The 19,369-nt window shown below is 47.9% G+C and overlaps 1 protein-coding gene across 7 annotated transcripts in view; it reads right to left on the bottom strand.

Moving 5' to 3' along the window:
* Positions 1 to 273: 273 nt before the first annotated feature.
* The window catches only part of zranb3 (zinc finger, RAN-binding domain containing 3), a 45,685-nt gene continuing 26,589 nt past the window's right edge, over positions 274 to 19,369 (bottom strand). For all 7 annotated transcript variants that reach the window (XM_027016628.3, XM_081706094.1, XM_081706095.1 and 4 more), the window contains 12 exons: positions 18,006 to 18,125; positions 17,411 to 17,590; positions 16,834 to 16,998; positions 16,299 to 16,701; positions 13,298 to 13,525; positions 12,041 to 12,117; positions 10,078 to 10,179; positions 9,628 to 9,767; positions 8,880 to 9,017; positions 5,351 to 5,711; positions 2,476 to 2,607; positions 274 to 1,810 (listed from right to left, as the gene is read on the bottom strand). In XM_027016628.3, the coding sequence (XP_026872429.2) occupies positions 1,712 to 1,810; positions 2,476 to 2,607; positions 5,351 to 5,711; positions 8,880 to 9,017; positions 9,628 to 9,767; positions 10,078 to 10,179; positions 12,041 to 12,117; positions 13,298 to 13,525; positions 16,299 to 16,701; positions 16,834 to 16,998; positions 17,411 to 17,590; positions 18,006 to 18,125 (2,145 nt within the window). In that variant the 3' untranslated portion in view covers positions 274 to 1,711. The remainder of the gene's footprint in view (positions 1,811 to 2,475; positions 2,608 to 5,350; positions 5,712 to 8,879; positions 9,018 to 9,627; positions 9,768 to 10,077; positions 10,180 to 12,040; positions 12,118 to 13,297; positions 13,526 to 16,298; positions 16,702 to 16,833; positions 16,999 to 17,410; positions 17,591 to 18,005; positions 18,126 to 19,369) is intronic.

Below are 19,369 nucleotides of genomic sequence, written 5' to 3'. Positions count from 1 at the left end.
ACAAAAAAACCGGTATTCATTTTTATTAAGATATTTATTTAATGAACCATGCAAATTATGATTAATCAAAACACCAACAGAACACATCTGTACTCCCTGAGATTCAGGGTCAGCATGCTTAAATCCCACAAAGAAAGAAAAATTCTGATTTGTTAGAGGGCCACATGTGAATACCACAACCTACTTTGTTGTCAGTATTGCAAAGCTCAATATCGCAATAATGTTCATCAAACGATATATTGCGTATCCTTAATTCCACTGACTCCTAAAACAACCCTGATGGGGAACATCACTGGAGTGTTTTCTGTAAATCCACTGAAACACTTTTCAGTCACTGATGAAATGACATCCAAGGTGATCTCACTCACTCACACACTCACTCACACACACACTCATTCACTCATTCACAAATGTAAAGCTGTAAAATATCTTTATTGAAGTGCCAAAACCAGACATCAACAACTTTCTGAGAACACGGATCAGCCGCAAACCTGTTTACATGCTGCAAAGAAAAACAATATAATGGCCAGATATCGTTCCCCCTTAAAATATACACCTGCATTGTTCACATGCTCCCCTGTGTGTGTGTGTGTGTGTGAGTGAGAGAGAGAGAGAGACAGAGAGAGATTCCTTCTCTGTGTGGGCGGCACATGTCCACTGTGCACAACAGCGTCCCGAACCATGGCCACTGCATGCACAGAGCATGACTTAAAGCTGCCAACACGTCTGGCACATTTTCTATGAACAGAAATGCAGTTGTAAAAGCCTCCATATCCACATGGGTCTTGATAGTCGGTGCCCGTTGCTATGGTGACCAGCCATACGTGCCTCGTGGCATTTGTTCAAATAAGGCAGAAGTTTTGCCGTGGGTCCTTCTCCAATAAAACACATCAGCTCGTGATTCACAGAAACTGAACAACTGTGTGGATTAAAAAAAAAAAAATCGCATTCATACTGCAGTGGTAAAGCACAAAACCTCACATATTCTTTCTCTCCAGCAGATGTGTGTGTAGAAACATTGAAACGCTTATTTCAATCCGTTTCTGCTCGGCAGTTTTTGAGTTCTTTAAAATTCACAACACTCCATCTGGGATTTGAGAGGAGATATCAGGAAAAGTTCAAAAGTTGAAAAGAGAAGTGTTAAGATGTACAACATGGTAAGAGATCCTACACGTAACTGCCAAGAAGTAAAGAGCTGGATCAACTTCATGATGAACAAGCAACTCAGCGCTGCCAGATCAGCCCCGGTGGCCACCCTGGGAACAGCCAGGCCTTTGAAACCTCCTAGGGGCTCTCCCCTCCATCTCATTCTCTCTCTTTCACTCTCACTCTCTCATTCTCCCCTTCCCCCTCCCTTTCCTCTTTCTTGCTTTCCTCATTGTTTGGCCAATCCCAAACTGATCCACAGCTGTGGAATTCTTAAGCCTCTAGCCTGCTGGGGTGAGTTAGAGCTCCAGACCTCAGATCGGGAATGTTCCTGCTTGGATTCCAGCTCTGGAGGGGGTATTTTAGAACTCCAGGAGGTGCCTGCTTGTTGCCATCAGGAAGTGCACTGGCTACCTCTGCTTTCAAGCAAAACAAACCCCCAAAAAACAAAAACAATGAGCCGGTCACTGTTATGGCAACATCTGCTCATCTACTCCCTTTTAAAATAATATTTTTTTACATAAACGTTATAAACAAACATGAGTGAAAGCTGATAAAAGTGGTCCTATTTCTTCTTGAAGAATCGGGTGATGTCCGACGCCAGTTTGGAAGCAGCCTGGGCTCTCTTTGTTTGACTCCTCTCCTTGGCCTGCTGTGCTGTCCTCTGCAAACACAGCGGTCACAAGGCAGCATGTCAGCATGGCTCATGATGAGAGCATCACACAGGAATCACAGCCTGCCACTAAGACCTTTCCTAAACCCAGATTAAGCCTAGTGTTGGACTAAATTACACTTAATCAGTGGGGTTTCTCCACTGAAAAGCCTGTTTAGTCTAGCACTAAACTGTCTGCCAAACCAGGCTTATATGTAATTCCATGTCCCTGGCACCTGTTACGAACCCTAATCCTGTTCTGCACTATGAGAAATGGAGGGAGTAAACTGGGGTAAAAAGCAATGTGGCAATGGTGTGTGAAGGCAGCAGTGTGTGGAGGAGTGTGATGTGAGAATGATGTGTGAAAGAGGGCAGTAGTGTGGAGGAGTGTGATGTGTGAGAATGGTGTGTGAGGGCAGTAGTGTGGAGGAGTGTGATGTGAGAATGGTGTGCGAGTACAGTAGTGTGTGATGTGAGAATGGTGTGCGAGTACAGTAGTGTGTGATGTGGGAATGGTGTGTGAGTACAGTAGTGTGTGATGTGGAAATGGTGTGTGAGTACAGTAGTGTGTGATGTGGAAATGGTGTGTGAGTACAGTAGTGTGTGACGTGGGAATAGTGTGTGAGTACAGTAGTGTGTGTGATGTGGGACCGGTGTGTGAACTGGGTGTACTGTACCATGCGGTGGCAGACAGTGCAGAGTGTCTGCAGGTTGTCTAGGAGACACTGTCCTCCTCCGCTGTAGACTGGCCTGATGTGATCCACCTGCCAGAACTGACCCTCCACTGGGCTACCGATCATCTCATTCAGCTAGAACACATTACACACCACCGCATTACACACAACCACCACCCCATCACAACCACCACCAACACACACCACAGGGCTTAAAAGTACAGTAGAAAGGCTACCACAAGGGACCCAGACACTGAGATGTATTTCTCTACTTTAAAGCCAACAACAGATGGCCATAGTCTGGGCTTCATTATTAGAAGAGCTAGTGACTCCATAAGCGCTTCCTTCATCCAAACTGATTTCACACTTCAATCTTTCGTTCTAGGGCAGTTTTGGCAGGGTACATGTGTGCATGCGTACGTGTGTGGCCACATGCTTTTATTCCATCATAGAATTCAGTGTCCCCATATGGACATAAAATCACTAACATTTTCCTTAAAAATGTATTGAATTATGTTTTATTTCCATCCTTCTGGGTTACTGAGATTAAGTTGATCTTAAAATGATGCTTATTATTATATTTGGCATTAGACTTAGGTTTAATATTAGTGAGATTTAGTTTATATACAAATGGCAAATACACACAGGAACATCAAAATGAAATTTGTGTGTATGTGCAAAGAGTGCTGGTTGTTTCCTGCTGCCGCCAAAAGAAACAGGGGCAATCTTTAGATGGCATGCTACTGCTTAGCCCCTGGGAATTCTGGGTAATGTAGTTCCCTCTTTTAAATGGCTCCGTAGGCTGAGCAGCAGGGAGGGTCTATAGGGGCTTCAGAGGAGCTTTGACTTCAGTTGAAACAGGGGGTGGGGGTGGGGAGAATGTGTGTGTGTGTGTGTGTGTGTGTGTGGCAAGACTGGCGAGTGAGTAAGAAGTCCTATGAGAGCTGAACAGAGAGCTCAAGAAAAGCAGCAGCATTTCAGTTGGCCAAGGCTGTTTTTAGGCCTGGAGACACAGGGGAAGGTGCAGTACAGGAATCAGTCGTCCCCTCACTCTGAATAAACAGAACTGTCCCATAATTATCCCACATCTCCATGGAGCCCCGGGAAGATGCGGAGAGTGAAGATCAATGAATATAAGATGAGGAGTTTCCCCTTTACAAGCTCCGTTGATACACACACACAAACACATGCAGATTACAGCCCCTTAATGACACACACACACAGAGGAGTTGCCATTGAATATCTCTTCTCTCCAATACTCTCTTCCACTGCACCATGAACACCAGCATGCACACACCTGTGTACATCAGCAGTAAACAGGGCTGCTAGCATTGTGCGTGCTGGGAGCAGGAAGCCTCTCTGTGACCTGCTGTGGCTACTGCTTGCTCTGCTAACTCAGCCAGACATGCCAAACCAAAACTCCAAGCCTCACCACACAGCACTGTGGGGAAAAAAACAATGCCAGTGGGACAGCATGGGCAGACTGGCATCCACCAGGCTGACCAGTTAACTCCCTGTGCCCTCTGGTTCTGTGTGTATGTGTGTTAGAGAGCTGAATCCAGAGGTCAGATGTCACTTTTTGTGTTACTGCTCCAGTACTATATGACTAATTGTCTTCCTCTCTGTGTTACTGGTCCAGTACTATATGACTAATTGTCTTCCTCTCTGTGTTACTGGTCCAGTACTATATGACTAATTGTCTTCCTCTCTGTGTTACTGGTCCAGTACTATATGACTAATTGTCTTCCTCTCTGTGTTACTGGTCCAGTACTATATGCTAATTTCCTTCCTCTGTGTTACTGGTCCAGTACTATATGACTAATTGCCTTCCTCTCTGTGTTACTGGTCCAGTACTATATGACTAATTGCCTTCCTCTCTGTGTTACTGGTCCAGTACTATATGCTAATTTCCTTCCTCTATGTTAGTGGTCCAGTACTATATGCTAATTTCCTTCCTCTGTGTTACTGCTCCAGTACTATATGCTAATTTCCTTCCTCTATGTTAGTGGTCCAGTACTATATGCTAATTTCCTTCCTCTGTGTTACTGGTCCAGTGCTATATGTTAATTGCCTTCCTCTCTGTGTTACTGGTCCAATGCTATATGCTAATTTCCATCCTCTCTGTGTTATTGGTCCGGTGCTATATGCTAATTTCCTTCCTTATGCTCAGGTGTAAATTATTGCTAAGTTCTGTGCACATTCAATTGGGAAACATCTTAACCGGTCTCTCCTTTTATTACTTGTAGTACTATGAAGCTGATATTGTCAACAAAGATGCAATCCCACGATTATTTGTACGTTATAACCTTTAACTTCATACACACAATATTTCATTATATCGCATTTTAACTGTTACTCAGTATTTGAGTATAACTGTACTCAGTGTTTTGAGTATTTATTCCATACTTCTGACACTATACTGAGTTTTAAGTATGAATGGATACATTTTTAGGCATTAGTTATATGTATTTAATGTTTTGTTACATGTTTTCTTATAATCATTCCAGCAGTCCAACAGTTTAAAATAAACCTCTTAATGCCCACGCTTATTATTTAGCAAATAATCTTTAAAGCGCACTGTTGAGTGACTACTGTTAATTATTCAATGATTACACTATGACAATTGTAACAGCTGTGTAGTTAGAGAAGTGAGGATCCTGAGGTGGGCTCCAGTGGAGGGGGCTTGTACGGTAGCGGCTTAATAGCGTAATTCAAAAAGGACAATTTTGATCGTATACAAATGTATTTTTAAAATGAGAGCGCGGGTGAAAACTCAACAGTGAACAAGTGCCGAAAACACCATTAGCTCAACTCTGCTCATCTGCGTCAGAACAGCTGTGCCAACCAGAAGCTCTGTGAGTGTGTGTGTGTGTTTCACCTGTTTGAGAGGCAGTTGTGCGAGCCAGGTGTTGTCCAGCAAGTCTTTGCGGTGTGTGTGCGGGGCGTCACGCACTCTCAGGTAGAGCTGGTGGGCGTGGAGGCCGCAGTGCTGGCACACGCCCTGCTCCGCCTCCAACACGCGGGCCCGCATGTAGCCGTGGTCGGAGCGCAGCCGGAACTCCTCCATGCAGGCTGGGCTGCAGAAGCCCCCTGCCCAGCCCGAGTGCTCCAAGCTGGGTTGCTGGCAGGACAGGCACAGGGGGGTCCCTCCAGCATCCAGCGCCTGCACGTAGCCCGAGCCGCACACAGCGTCTGCGCATGCAGAGCTCTCCGAGGGAGCAGACGTGCACCCGACCTCTCTGCATGCGCACGCACACACGCGGATACACACAAAAAATAACAACCACTTGCATTTGGCTTCCTTCATCTCCACTATAACAGTGGCTTGAAAACTACATGCCGTACACACGCGTTTTTTAAATAAGTATACCGTTAATTGTAGATGTGTAGCTGTAATTTGCTGTGTAACTGGCTTGTAGCCTGTGCATTTATATTCGGTTTAAAATATTTGTTTGATAAGGGGAAAGTGCCACCCTGTCATTAAAAATTCTTTACTTCTCCATACATAAACTCTCTACTGCTCCATAGGCAGGAACTCCCTGCATCTGTTCTTCTAAAGGATGTATTCATTTGGCCCGACATTCCCGTTACATTATGTGGAATGGATGGGAGGAGAATGTCTCACAGTACCAGCTGTGATCTAGGATCTGATCCGCCCTCTTCATCATTCATTTATGTGGTAGAAGGCCAAAACACACCCGGTTTTTATTTACCCTTACTGTTAGATTTGTGGTGGCTATGGCATTGGGAAGAGCCCTCTTTGTGGGGTACCTCCAGACTGCCTTCCAGATTGGCTGGGGTCAGGTGATGGGTTAGTGAGAGAATGAAAGGTTGAGTCAATAGGTTTCAGAGTGGGGGAGGGAGTGAGGTGGAGAGGGATCAGTGTGGAGAGAGGGAGGGAGTGAGTGGGGGGAGGGAGTGAGTGGGGGAGAGGGTGAGTGGGGGAGAGAGTGAGTGAGGGAGAGGATGAGGGGGGGAGGGAGTGAGTGGGGGGAGGGAGAGAGTGAGTGGGGGGAGGGAGAGAGTGAGTGGGGGAGAGTGAGTGAGTGAGGGAGAGGGTGAGTTGGGGAGAGTGAGTGGGGGGGTGAAAGAGGGAGAGGGTGAGTGGGGGAGAGGGTGAGTGGGGGAGAGAGTGAGTGAGGGAGGGGGTGAGTGGGGAGAGTGAGTAGGGGGAGTGAGTGAGGGAGAGGGTGAGTTGGGGAGAGTGAGTGGGGGGGTGAAAGAGGGAGAGGGTGAGTGGGCGAGAGTGAGTGAGGCAGAGAATGAGTGAGGGAGGGGGTGAGTGGGGGAGAGTGAGTGGGGGGGAGTGAGAGAGGGTGAGTGGGGGACAGTGAGTAGTGTGGAGGGAGTGAGTGGGGGAGAGTGAGTGGGGGAGAGAGAGGGAGAGAGTGAGTGGGGGAGAGAGAGAGGGAGAGGGTGAGTGGGGGAGTGAGAGAGGGAGAGGGTGAGTGTGGGAGAGTGATTGAGGGAGAGGGTGAGTTGGGGAGAGTGAGTGAGGCAGAGAGTGAGTAAGGGAGAGGGTGAGTGGGGGAGAGTGAGTAGGGGGAGGGAGTAAGTGGGGGGAGTGAGTAGGGGGGTGAGAGAGGGGGAGAGTGAGTGGGGGAGTGAGTGAGGGAGTGAATGGGGAGAGTGAGTGGGGGAGTGAGAGGGAGAGGGTGAGTGGAGAAGAGAGTGAGTGGGGGAGAGTGAGTAGGGGGGAGTGAGAGAGGGGAGGGTGAGTGGGGGAGAGGGAGGAGAGGGTGAGAGTGAGTGAGGGAGAGGGTGAGTTGGGGAGAGTGCGTGGGGGGGTGAGAGGGAGAGGGTGAGTGGGGGAGAGTGAGTGAGGCAGAGAATGAGTGAGGGAGGGGTGAGTGGGGGGGGGAGTGAGAGAGGCAGAGAGTGAGTGAGGGTGAGTGGGGAGAGGGAGTGAGATGCTGAGAAGATGAAAGGGGCCAGTGTTTACAGGATGCTTTTCTCCACACAGACAGATGTGCTTAGGAGGCGGTAAAAACTAGTGATGTGTTGCCTACCAGAAATACCTCTCTCTCTCTCTCTCTCTCTCTCTCTCTCTCTCTCTCTCTCTCTCTCTCTCTCTCTCTCTCGCTCTCTCTCTCTCTGTCTCTCCCTTCTATCCCTCCTCCTCTCCCCCCTCCACCCCTCCTCTCCTCTCTTCTAAACGTCCTCTCGTTTTCCAACCCATTCCATCTCTTTCTTGATCTGTCTATCATTCACTTATTTCTCATCATTCTCTTTCCTTTAACTTGCTTGTAAATAATATTAATGGTAATAAATGAATGAAAAAGAGAGTGAAAAAAAACAAGCTCCCAGACAGTACTCAGCAGGTCTTAATTTCCCTCTCCTGGTCTCCATAGTAACATTGGTGTGTGTGTGTGTGTGTGTGTTTGCATTTTAGGTGCTGGATTAAGTCCTTATCCACTGTACTAAGCATTCTCCACCAGGCTTCTTGTGTGTGCACGCACGCACGCACACACACGCACACACACACACGCACGCACGCACGCACACACACGCACACACACACAAGGTTTCACAGGGTAACCAGTCTGCCACTACACACATAATTACACACAGAAATGTGCTTTCAAAATAAATTGTGACTGCTATGCAATATTTTTTCCTCCAATGTTGCAAATTCATAAATATGTATGTGTCAGTTCCACTCCCTGCCCCACCCTGCCCCACGCACAGTAATGCCATGAGCCAAAAGCTAAGAGAGAAAAATAAATAAATAAATAAATAATATATATATGGAAATTCATTTCCATTTTTGGATTGGACACACCTGGGATGCAGCAGTGATGGCGTGTAAAGAGAGGGAGAGTAGAGAAGATAAGGATAAAAGAGGAGGGTTAGAGGAGAGAGAGAGTGAAAGAGGAGGAAGAGGGGAATGTGGGTAGGAGTGTGTGAGTGTGTGTGTTCCTCAGTGTGGGGTGTAGCAGCTGGAAGCTGAAACTCATTGCAGCAGAGCTGACAGAGCCTCATCAGAGCTGGACTAACAAACTGAGTGGAACAGTAAGCTGCTGTCACATATGATCAAAAGAACTGTCGTGTGTGATGGTTTTGTGTGTGTGTGTTTTCATATGCGGAACTATGGTAGGTCACCTTGGCTTTCGACCCTGTCAATTTGTGTTAGTGGATTCTGTTAGTGAACGTCAAAAAGACTAATTAGTTACCCATTCATTATAAATAAAGCATTCATAATAACATTAATAATATGATTCCTGAAGTTCTCCAGTCAGACACACGCTGATGTGCATATATTGGTGGCAGGAGTCTGCTCTCACGGGCCATACTGCATACAGATACAACCTGCTTGGCTAAATACTGCTCAGCTATCTGTCAGTGCAGTGCTCACTGTGATCACACCCAAGTGTTGGAAGCACTGTAGAGGTGATCACGTGACTTACTCATTGGCTTGGTTGGTTGGCATGGTTACAGATCTCCTCTTGGAGGGAAAGCCGTCCTTGCTGATGATGCGTACAGTTCCGCCCTCTCGCTGGGCCACATCCAGAGAAGCCCGAGCCACTTCCTGCTTAGAGAGATACCTGAGAGAGAGAGTGAGTGTGCACGTGTGTGTGTGTGTGTGTGTGTGTGTGTGTGAGTGAGATACAGAGAGAGTGAGTGTGTGAGTGAGGGAGAGAGTGGAGAGATTGATTGAGGTAGAGAGTGTGTGTGTGTGTGTGTATGAGAGAGAGAGAGAGAGAGAGAGAGAGAGAGAGAGAGAGAGAGAGAGAGAGAGAGAGAGAGAGAAGGTGGAAAAGTGAATGGCACCACATCAAAGACATTACAGTCTAAAGGTCTGGAAGACCTGTATGAAAAAGTCCAGGGGGTGTTACCTTCAAAAGAGCACTCACACACATTTACCTGATGCTTTTATCCAAAGCAACTTACAATTATGAGTGAGTACAACTTGAGCAATTGAGGGTTAAGGGTCTTGCTCACGGGCCCAACAGTGGCGACTTGGCAGTGGTGGGGCTTTAACCAGCAACCTTCGGATTACAAGTCAAATACCTTAACCACTGAGCTACCACTGCCCTAAATATGACCCCCCCATGCAAACGGTTGAAAGAGAATATAGAAAAGCAGCATGGTGGGGCTCTGACATATATGTATGTATGTATGTATGTATGTATTTATGTATGTGTGTGTTCTTGCCTCTTGGTGCTGGAGTGTGTGGGGGTGTGTGTGAGCTGGCCTAGCAGCAGGGTGGGGCTGTGAAACACTCTCCCGCTTCTCCTCACCATCCTCTGTTTCATTGTTGTTAGAAAACTCCACTCATGCACAAAGCGCAACAGCTGACACACACACACACACACACACACACACACACACACACACACACACACACACACACACAGAGAGAGAGAGAGAGAGAGAGAGAGAGAGAGAGAGAGAGAGAGAGAGAGAAAGCAGTGACATGAGTGATATCACTGGTTAACACGTTCTCTTTAGATGTGCATGTGAACATCTGTACATCTGTATATATACTGTAGAAGACACAAACACACACACACACACACACAGAGGCAGGCACATTCTCACACAATCACACCCTTAAAACACACAAACTTGCACACTCACACACACACCCACACCCACACCCACATGTCTCCTGTTCTCAGTGTGGCTGAACTCTGAAGGTAAGTCATCCCAGTTTTGCAGTCTGATATCCAGAGGAATGAAGTTACAGTTGAGTGGGAGGCCATCCTGAGACAGAAACACACACACACACACACACACGTACCCATATGAATGCACATGTCTACACACAAAACATAAATACCATCAAATGTTAAAAGACACATGTAAAGACACATGTAGATGGTCAACTTTGATGTTCACCAACAGAATCCACTAACACAAAGTGACAGGGTTGAAAGCCAAGGTGACCTACCATAGTTCCACATATGAAAACACACACACACAGACACACAGACACACACACACCCTGCAGAAGTTTTGTATACAGTTTTGTCCTGCCCTGCACAGCGAGTATAGTGAACACGGCAAATCTTCCTCTCTAACGCAAACAAAACCCTGACCACCACCCCCACGTAAAACCCTGACCCAACCACCCAAGAAAAAACCCTGACCCCCCCCCGACGTAAAACCCTGACCCCCCACCCACGTAAAACCCTGACCCCACCACCCAAGAAAAAACTATGACCCCCCCACATAAAACCCTGCCCCTCCCTCTGTAGCACGTGTATAACCAAGCCCTCGCACCCTGCCCCTTTCAGTTTAAGGAGAGGGAGGTCCATGTACTTTGTGTTTAAGGACAGGGAGATCTATGTTCTGTGTGTTTAAGGAAAGGGAGGCTTATGTTCTGAGTGAGTTGTAGGACAGGGCGGTCTATGTTCTGAGTGAGTTGTAGGACAGGGCGGTCTATGTTCTGAGTGAGTTTTAGGACAGGGCGGTCTACGTTCTGAGTGAGTTTTAGGACGGGGAGGTCTATGTTCTGTGAGAGCTTAGGGGCAGGGGAGGTCTATGTTCTGTGTGTTTAAGGACAGAGGAGGTCTATGTTCTGTGTGAGTTTTAGGCCAGGGAGGTCTATTTTCTGGGTGAGTTTTAGGCCAGGGAGGTCTATGTTCTGAGTGAGTTTTAGGCCAAGGAGGTCTATGTTCTGATTGAGTTTTAGGACAGGGGAGGTCTATGTTCTGATTGAGTTTTAGGACAGGGGAGGTCTATGTTCTGAGTGAGCTTAGGGGCAGGGGAGGTCTATGTCCTGTGTGTTTAAGGCTCTATGTTATGAGTGAGTTTTAAGACAGGGGAGGTCTATGTTCTGTGTGTTTAAGGGTCTATGTTATGAGTGAGTTTTAGGACAGGGGAGGTCTAAGTTATGAGTGAGTTTTAGGACGGGGAGGTGTGTTCTGTGGGCCAGCCAGGATTGAGATGCCTTGGAGAGTTTCAATTGTACGTGATTGCAGGCATTTTTTCATCCACCCCCTCACCTCTCATCCTTCCCCCTCTGTCTCTGTCTGAGTCCCTTTTCCATTGGACTCCCCTTGTCTCTTTATTTCTCACATTTCCTCCATTTACTGTCTCTCACTCTGTCTCTTTCTGTCTCCCTCACTCTCTCTCTCATTTGCTGTGTCTCTCTGTCTTTTGCGAGTTCTGCTCGCAGCCCCACCATTCATCACTTGCGAGCTGAAATAGCCAGAGGAAAAAGTCTTATTAAATATCTAACTCTGATAATATTTCTCAATCTGAGTCAATTAAGGGACCCCGTCCTCATATTTCCTCCCGTTTAAAGCTGCTTCCAGTGGCTTCAGGAACGCTCGCCACAGGCAACATAAACGATGGCGTGCAATTTCAACTTCAGAGAACATTTTATTTAGCTTCCACGGAGAACGTTGTGCTCGGTCCGCAGAGAGACAGAGCGGAAGAAGAAAGGAGGGAGATTAAAGGGAGAAAGCTGGTCTGTAGGACGGAGCAAGGAAGAGGTAGAATGAGGTAGGAACGGATGGAGGGAACAGAGGAAGAGCGTGACGGAGAGCACCGGCTTCTGAGAGCAGAGTGAGAAGGAGTGCAAAATGAAACCTTCTGTATGTGTGTGTGTGTTAGTTACCTTGTCGTAGATGTAGATCCTATCGGTATTTTTGCTGGCGCAGAACTTCAGGCTGTCATAGACGGGGAGAGAGCCGTCTACCGCATTACACCCACCACCATCATTAGCCACCGGCGAGGAGGAGGAGGAGGGGGGAGGAAGATCATTACTGTCTGTGCCTCAATCACACTAACAGCAGGAAAAGGTCAGTATGGGGGTAAAAAAAAAAGAAAAAACAAACAAACAAACCTAGATAACTTGCAGCTATGTCAGTAAACAAGTGCAGAAACACTTCTCTATCAGTTCTTCCATTTGCTAGTGAAACGCTGTGTAAATCACACCAGGTGAAGGAGCACAGCTGATCCTGGGCCAGTCCTTCCTGGCCATAATACTCTTACTACCATTTTACACAGAGGTGCCCTATCAGACCGACTGAGGGTCATTTAATAAAGCCGCGTGTGTGGTGTGGGGCAGAATTGTGACGCTGATATTCTGTCAGCTTTGAGAGCCAATTCAGACATTTCTAGTGTGCTTGCTAGAAGCACACTGATGAAGGCAATCTGTACAACATATTTCAAACTCAGCTGGCACAGAACTGGCTACCCTTACTGATATTGTCCGATATCGTACTGCGCGGCGCCACCTGCTGTACTGCAGCTGTCGTGCCGACGGTGCCTACCGGGCCCAGCCTGCCTAGGGCCAAAACCCAGCCCGAGGGGCTGTGGCAGGTGGAGGGTTCCGGCATTTGCGATGTTTCGGAGGCTAACGGAGGCTCGGGTGGAGAATTCGAAGAAGCACGGTGCCGCAGTGCCTGGACGCCTCTCCCCCAGACGCTAGTCCATCAGCTGCTGCTAGCGCCGTGTGGATCAAACGCGCGACGACGGTATGAGATTGCCTGCTTTAAAAAGTACACTTCCCTAACGACAGTCAGTGAGGGAGCGGGTAGCAACAGCTCATTTCCATAATTCTGAATGCCTTTTTTTTATTAGCACTTCTGGTTACTGGGTAACATAAAGCACCACACGTCAGTTCAGTGAAAATTGAGCATAATGCATATAATCTAAGTATGAAGTATGAGCTGCAGCCTGGTCTGAAGTGCACTATTATTAGGCAGCTGGAACAGTGGCAGGGCGACAGGAGAGAGCCTCGGACTGAACAGAAGTCCAGAAGCGGGGAACAGGCGCTGGTCTCGGACCAGCCTCTCTCCAGCATGATAAACTACAAGTATGTGCACAGGGCTGATCCTGAGTCAGTTTCAGCTGTGGGAGGTGAGATTACCGGTGGAAGGCGAGCCGGGGCCGTGTCCTTGTGACCCCTGGGAGGTCTGCGCATGGCAATCTTCTCCCTCCTCGGGTTCGGCACCAGGGCTCGGGGGCGTCAGGGTGACGGGGGGGTCGTCCGAGGTTTCCGGGGAGCTGTGGTGGCGTTCGGACATGGCTCGAGCCATGGCGGGTCTGGAGGCGGTCAGGGGCGGGGGAGGGGAGACAGAGAGCAGGGGGCCGTGGGCTGGGCGGAGCGAGGGAGGGGGCGGGAGGAGTAAAGAAACGACAGAAACCACGGAAACGAGAGATTCATGAGCAGTTCATGCTTTGGATGCAACAGGAAGGAGGAAAGGCAACCGAAATCTAGGCACTCAGACTCAGAATGGCATTCAGACTGCAGACACTGTTCTGGTCATCTGCACAGCAGTCCTACATAACTCAGGGGCCATAAATAACACTTAGGTTGTTAGTGCCTCATCAAAACTCACAGACACAGAGATGTAGAATAAAGAGAGTGTGTGGGTGTGCGTGCGTGCGTTGCGTCTCCGAGCCACACGCCGGAACAGGAGGTGCCGGGTGCGAGCGCTTTGGCTGTCTTGGACACCGCTGGCTTCCTCTTTGGGTTCGTCTCAGACAGCTCTGGCACGTCGCCTGGTTGTGCTCGCCGTTCCTCCCAGAAAGGGACGGCGTGCGCGCACACACGCACGACGGCTCTATTTAAAGGCACAATCAGGATCAGGGCTCCAGGAACGGACGTCTTCTTCATGTCGTCTGCCTTCTTATCGTGGAAAGAGACAGGCAGCGGAGGGAAGATCAATAGCCATGTTCAGCTACGCCTTCACACTGTGACCTCCGTCTCTTTTCACTCACTTCTCCCCCTAAATCTCTCTCTCTCTCTTTCTCTCTCTCTTTCGCTTCCTTCCCTCTCTCCGTCTCCCGGAGAAAGGCCGGCCTCACGTGGATCTGACAAAATGTCACCTGAATTTCTGAGGCGCAGAACTCGGTGACACCACTGTGCTGTGCTGTAACGAGCCCGGCTGAGGGAGTGAAGGAAAGCAGCTCCCACTGCGAAACCCGTCCAGCTCAAACTCCATTTCTGCACAGCACGTCACACGCGCTCGCTGTGCGGGGAAGAGTCGGTGTATGGATTAGGTCTGTGTAGCGTGGAGGTATCTCTCAGCCTCTCAGTCTCTTAAGGCTGTCATGACATCTGCTGTTCTGTGATAGGAATGAGGAGTTTATTTGGAAAGATCTTCTTTTGTTACATTTTCCAGGCATGCTGTGATGGCTGTATAACACAAGGCAGGAGTTTGCGTGTGTCGTATGACTGAGCTTTATGTTCGTGTGATGATTAGAGATCAACGTTATTCATACCAACAGAGTGTGAAAAAACAGACTTTTGTTTGATTGGTGTGGAATGGAAGGTGAGATGTGTGAGAGACACACAAACAACACCTCAGGCAGTGTGTGTGCAAAGGTGTATGTCAGTGTGTGTGAGTGATGAACATATGAGTAGCTTTGTGTGAAATGCTTTAATAAAAATGAACTCAGGATACTGTAAGTACAGGCTCTAAGGCAGGGATGAGGAGAGAAATGTCATAATTCAGGATGTGTTCCTTTCCAACAAAGTCCTGTTAGCTGGGCACTGTCTCAACACACTCAACACACACTGGCTCCATCTGTACACGCACTGCTCCACTTCCACCAACCAGCGTTATAACAGACACTGCAAATGTGTGCAGGGGTTTTATTCTCTGGTTTCTTACCTACAGATGTGTGTGTGTGTGTGTGTGTGTGTTTATAAATAAGGAGCTGCAGTGTTTTGTTTCCTTGAGGCACAGAAAGAGAGCGAGGGAGCGAGAGAGAGAGAGAGAAAGAGTGGGTAGATTCAGAAAAAAAATATTTAAAAAAATCAGGGACTGTTAACAGATGAGAGCATGCATGCACACACAAAAAAGTCATCTTAAAGAAGTTTTAAAGAACTGCAGCTCATCCGTTTAGATCTTTGGGTGAGTGCGTGTGGGTGCATGTATGACTTTATGTGCAGGCATGTGTTTAGCTTTGTGTGTGTGTTCGCACACACAGGCATATATTTAGCTTTTTGTGGAGACTAAACCCTCGATGTCCCCATGATGACTGTGCACTGAGGGGTAATTTAATTGGTCTCCACATGGGAAAAATGTTGTTTTTTTTTTCACTTTTATTCTTTTTACCCCATGAAAACAGCAATGCAAGACTGTGTGTTTGTGTGTGACAGACTGTTCCGATTTGGCCCTGCCAGTGACACTGAAAGATTGGTCCAAACGTCAGTCCCATGACTCTGTGGAAGACGTGGCTCAGAATGTGTCCACAACAGCGACCCTCGCCACGGAAACGAGCTGTTCTCACACGTTCTCATTCTAATTCAGTGGTTAGTAGTCCTTTGAGAACAAAACTGACTGTTCCTGTTGGAGAACGACTGGATAATAGGACAGTGTGTCATGGAACGCTCGCCTCCCGCGAGTCACGTGGGTTGGCCCGCCACGTGCAGTAGGAGGGTCTTGTTTGTGTATTGATAACCACGCCTGCACACACCTGCACTGGGTTAGAGTTTTGTTTGTGTATTTAAACCCCGGTCAAGGTTGTTGGTTATTGTCATCGTTCACCTCGTTTACGTGTTTGTTCACATTGTCTATGATAACTGTATGTATCTTCATGTTCACCTCTTGGATTATATGTTATCCGAGATCACCGTTTATGTTATGTGTGAGTGCCATTGTTTTTCGTTTGTGTTAATAAATGTATGTCCACGTCACGGGAGTCTGCGCGTCCTGCTCCTCGTCGTGCGGCAATCGGACAGCGTTACAGTCTGTGTATGTGGGCACACCCGAGTGTGTATGCATGTGCTATTACGCATGAGTTTATTACAAATACACAGTGCATGACTGTTTGTGAATCAATGAGGTGCTAGATTATGGAATATTCTGTAAAAAATGTTATCTGTGACTGCACATCAGATTGTGTGTGTGTGTGTTTACCTCTTTGTACTCGTGCTGTCTCACACATCTCGCAGTGGAGCAGCAGACCACTGTTGGAGAAGGTACACGCCACACAGCTCCACTTCTGGCTGTGGCGATCCACCTGCAGATCTGCAGAGAGCCTTCGGGAGGCGCTCCTGGGAATCACAGGGCTTCTCTTACCCCCACGCCACAACACCGGGCTAGCCTGCTTCAGACGCTTCACCCGGGGGCAGAAAGCCTCATCCTGATTGGTGGAATCTTGGCTGTGGCATGGAGAGCTTTGATTGGTCTCTGGCCGGTCACATGACGGGCTGAGAGGTGAGCTGCTGGTAGATGATTGGCCCGTTCTCTTCCTCTTCCTGTCTTTATCCAAGGTGGGCGAAAAAAACGTGCGAATGTCGTGCTGCTTGTCTTTCTCAAACTGCGGGAAGAAAACACACGGAAAGGAAGAGGAAGGAATGAGTAAAGAAAGGTGAGTGAGAAGGAGTGGGAGAAATAATCAAATGCAGACAAAAATGTCTCTTCCATTGGAGAGCTGCTCAACATCCCTTACGTGGGAGAAAAATATGCCATCCGTGTCGTTCTCAGCGTCGCCCACCACGCCGTCGCTTGGGGTCCAAGCCTGAGCAAAGTTCAAGAAGTCCCATTTCTCCTTCTCTCCTTCCTCTGCCTTCAGATAAGCCCTCCTGCCATTCAGAGTGCTCCCCGTCACCTGCTCCTGGTGGACGGCAGCATATCAGCTGTTAGCTTCCCCACGCAGCAGCCACAAAAGAGCACAAACAGGCCGGGAGCTCAGGAACGCCCTTTAACTGGACTGCGTTTGGTGACGCCCCGTGCTAACCACCATTAAGTAACAACCTTGTGTGGTTTCTGAGAGTAATGCTCATTCGAGGCTTTAAAACTTCCGGTTTGCAGATTTCTTAATTATACTGTCAGTATATTTTTAAAGGAAGCATTTTCGGGTGTGGAATCTCACAAATCTCACAATGAAGCAATTGAAGGATCTTAGAGCTGTTTTCCTTTTCTACCATACGATGATGGTCATTATGGATGTTTTGTTTCCTTATTCCAATTTATCTTCGTAAGGCAGAAGGTGCTTATAGCAGCTTTAAACGCTGCCTGTGCAGTACCTTCCTGTTGAGCATGGCCCACATGACCATGTCGAATGTCCCTTTGGCGACAAGGTAGTGCACGTGCACGGAGGAGGTCTGGCCGATGCGATGGGCGCGGTCCTCGGCCTGCTTGATGTGACCCGGGTTCCAGTAGAGTTCGGCGAACACCACGTGGGATGCCGCAGTCAGAGTGAGACCCTGAGAACACACATGCACACCCCATGCCCCACACACGCTCCTGTTATGCCACGGCGCAGTCAGCCTGCTCATTACTCTGGACTCAGGGTTCGGAGGTCAGCAGCACGCCGCGTGAGAGGCGCCCTTGTGTACACCCTGGCTTGTGCATTTATCGACCTGAGGGTTGGTGAACAGTCGGCGGATTAAATGTGTGTCGATGGACTAAATGTGTGGAGGACTTTGGAGTCAAAAGAGTGTAACAAGAATTGCAGGAAAAAGTTTTTTTTCTCTACAAGGAGTATTTATCAAATCCAGACAGTCTAGGTTAAAAGCAGAACCCCACGGCTGCGCAAACAAATTAGCATGAGTACCTGACCAGAAAATAGCACCGCGAAAGAAGTGGGAGGGCAAGTGTTCCGTGAGCCTGGGCGTGTACCTGTCCTGCCGCCTGGATGCTGAGAATAGCCACGCGGATGGTGGGATCAGTCTGGAAGCGATGGACCAGCTGGATCCGCTCGGCAGACGGAACGCTGCCGTCAATGCGGATATATCCGGCCTGCAAGAGACCCACACACACACACACACACACACACACACACACACACACACACACACACACACTCCTTAACACTTTCACCTTTTTCGGTTCAGGGCTCCAATTAATGGTAAAAATCTGCTGCTAATTTAAACATTTTATCATGTGTCTACATCTGAACCACAGCCCGTGTGTCTGTGCTTCGTTCAAACACATGCTGATACTGATATCGAACAAACAGAAAAATGGTGTTGTGTCTTAAGCCTGTTTGAGGACTGCATCAAGCATTAGCCTGTGAAACTCCAGGCTGATCACTGAGCTTTTAATATTAAGGTGTGTAATTCAATACATCACTCACTCAATTATTCAACAACATATTGGAAAGGTCAGTAATTACCAGAGCATGTGGGTCAGGATCCCCCCACAGGTTCTTCAAGTGTTCTGGGTTAAGGGGAATTCTCAAATAAAAATGTAGTTGTTTTCAAATCGATGTTTGGACAACTGGGTCATGACCAACTAAGCTAAACTGAGCCAGTGCTTGCGAAGCCGCTTTGGGTAGTATGGTTGAAGGTTGTGCTAGGTTTTTTTGCATAATATTCCACTTTTTTTTGGACTCATCATGGCAAAATCCCCACCGAGTCCTTCTTTGCGATGGTTCAGCCCGGCTGTCGAGCCAAGCTTTGTTACAGAAAGTAGTGATTTCTCGCGATTTCTCTCACCTGCAGCATCAAACAAACACTGGATCAGGTGAGCGGGTGCAACAGGTGTAGCTCCCACTCAGCTGCTCTAATGAGCCCACACTTTCCTTGCTGTGCTATTCCTTGGCCAGTCAAGCGAATTATTTATTTACCTCTTCATGCACACTTCTTTATTTAGTTTTCTTGTTAATTGGTGCTTATTAAAATTTAAAGCAAGCGACAGGATTCACACCGGAAGGTGTGATCACACACACATATGCATGTGTACGTGCACACACGCACACTTTCTTTCAGTCTCTCTCACACCCCTCACTCTGTGTGAGAGGAGGGAAAGGTTGGGGAAACTTGAGAGTAACCAGGGGAAAGTTTGGGAGTTTTCCCAATGCACGCATGTGACGGGGCCTAGGCCACCGCATTCAAGATGACTCTGACCATAGCGTGTCTCTCTCTCACACACACACACACACACACACACTCTTGCCCTGTCTCCCTTCTCTTTCCCTCTCTCTCATATTTCATTAAATCCTTTAATTTCTACATTCTACCTTTTCTAGTCCGTCTCCCCCT

This window comes from Electrophorus electricus, chromosome 23 (assembly GCF_041902795.1).
Source record: "Electrophorus electricus isolate QZ-2024a chromosome 23, ASM4190279v1, whole genome shotgun sequence".
NCBI classification, from domain to species: Eukaryota; Metazoa; Chordata; class Actinopteri; order Gymnotiformes; family Gymnotidae; genus Electrophorus; species Electrophorus electricus.
This window is presented reverse-complemented; position numbering and strand designations above follow the sequence as displayed.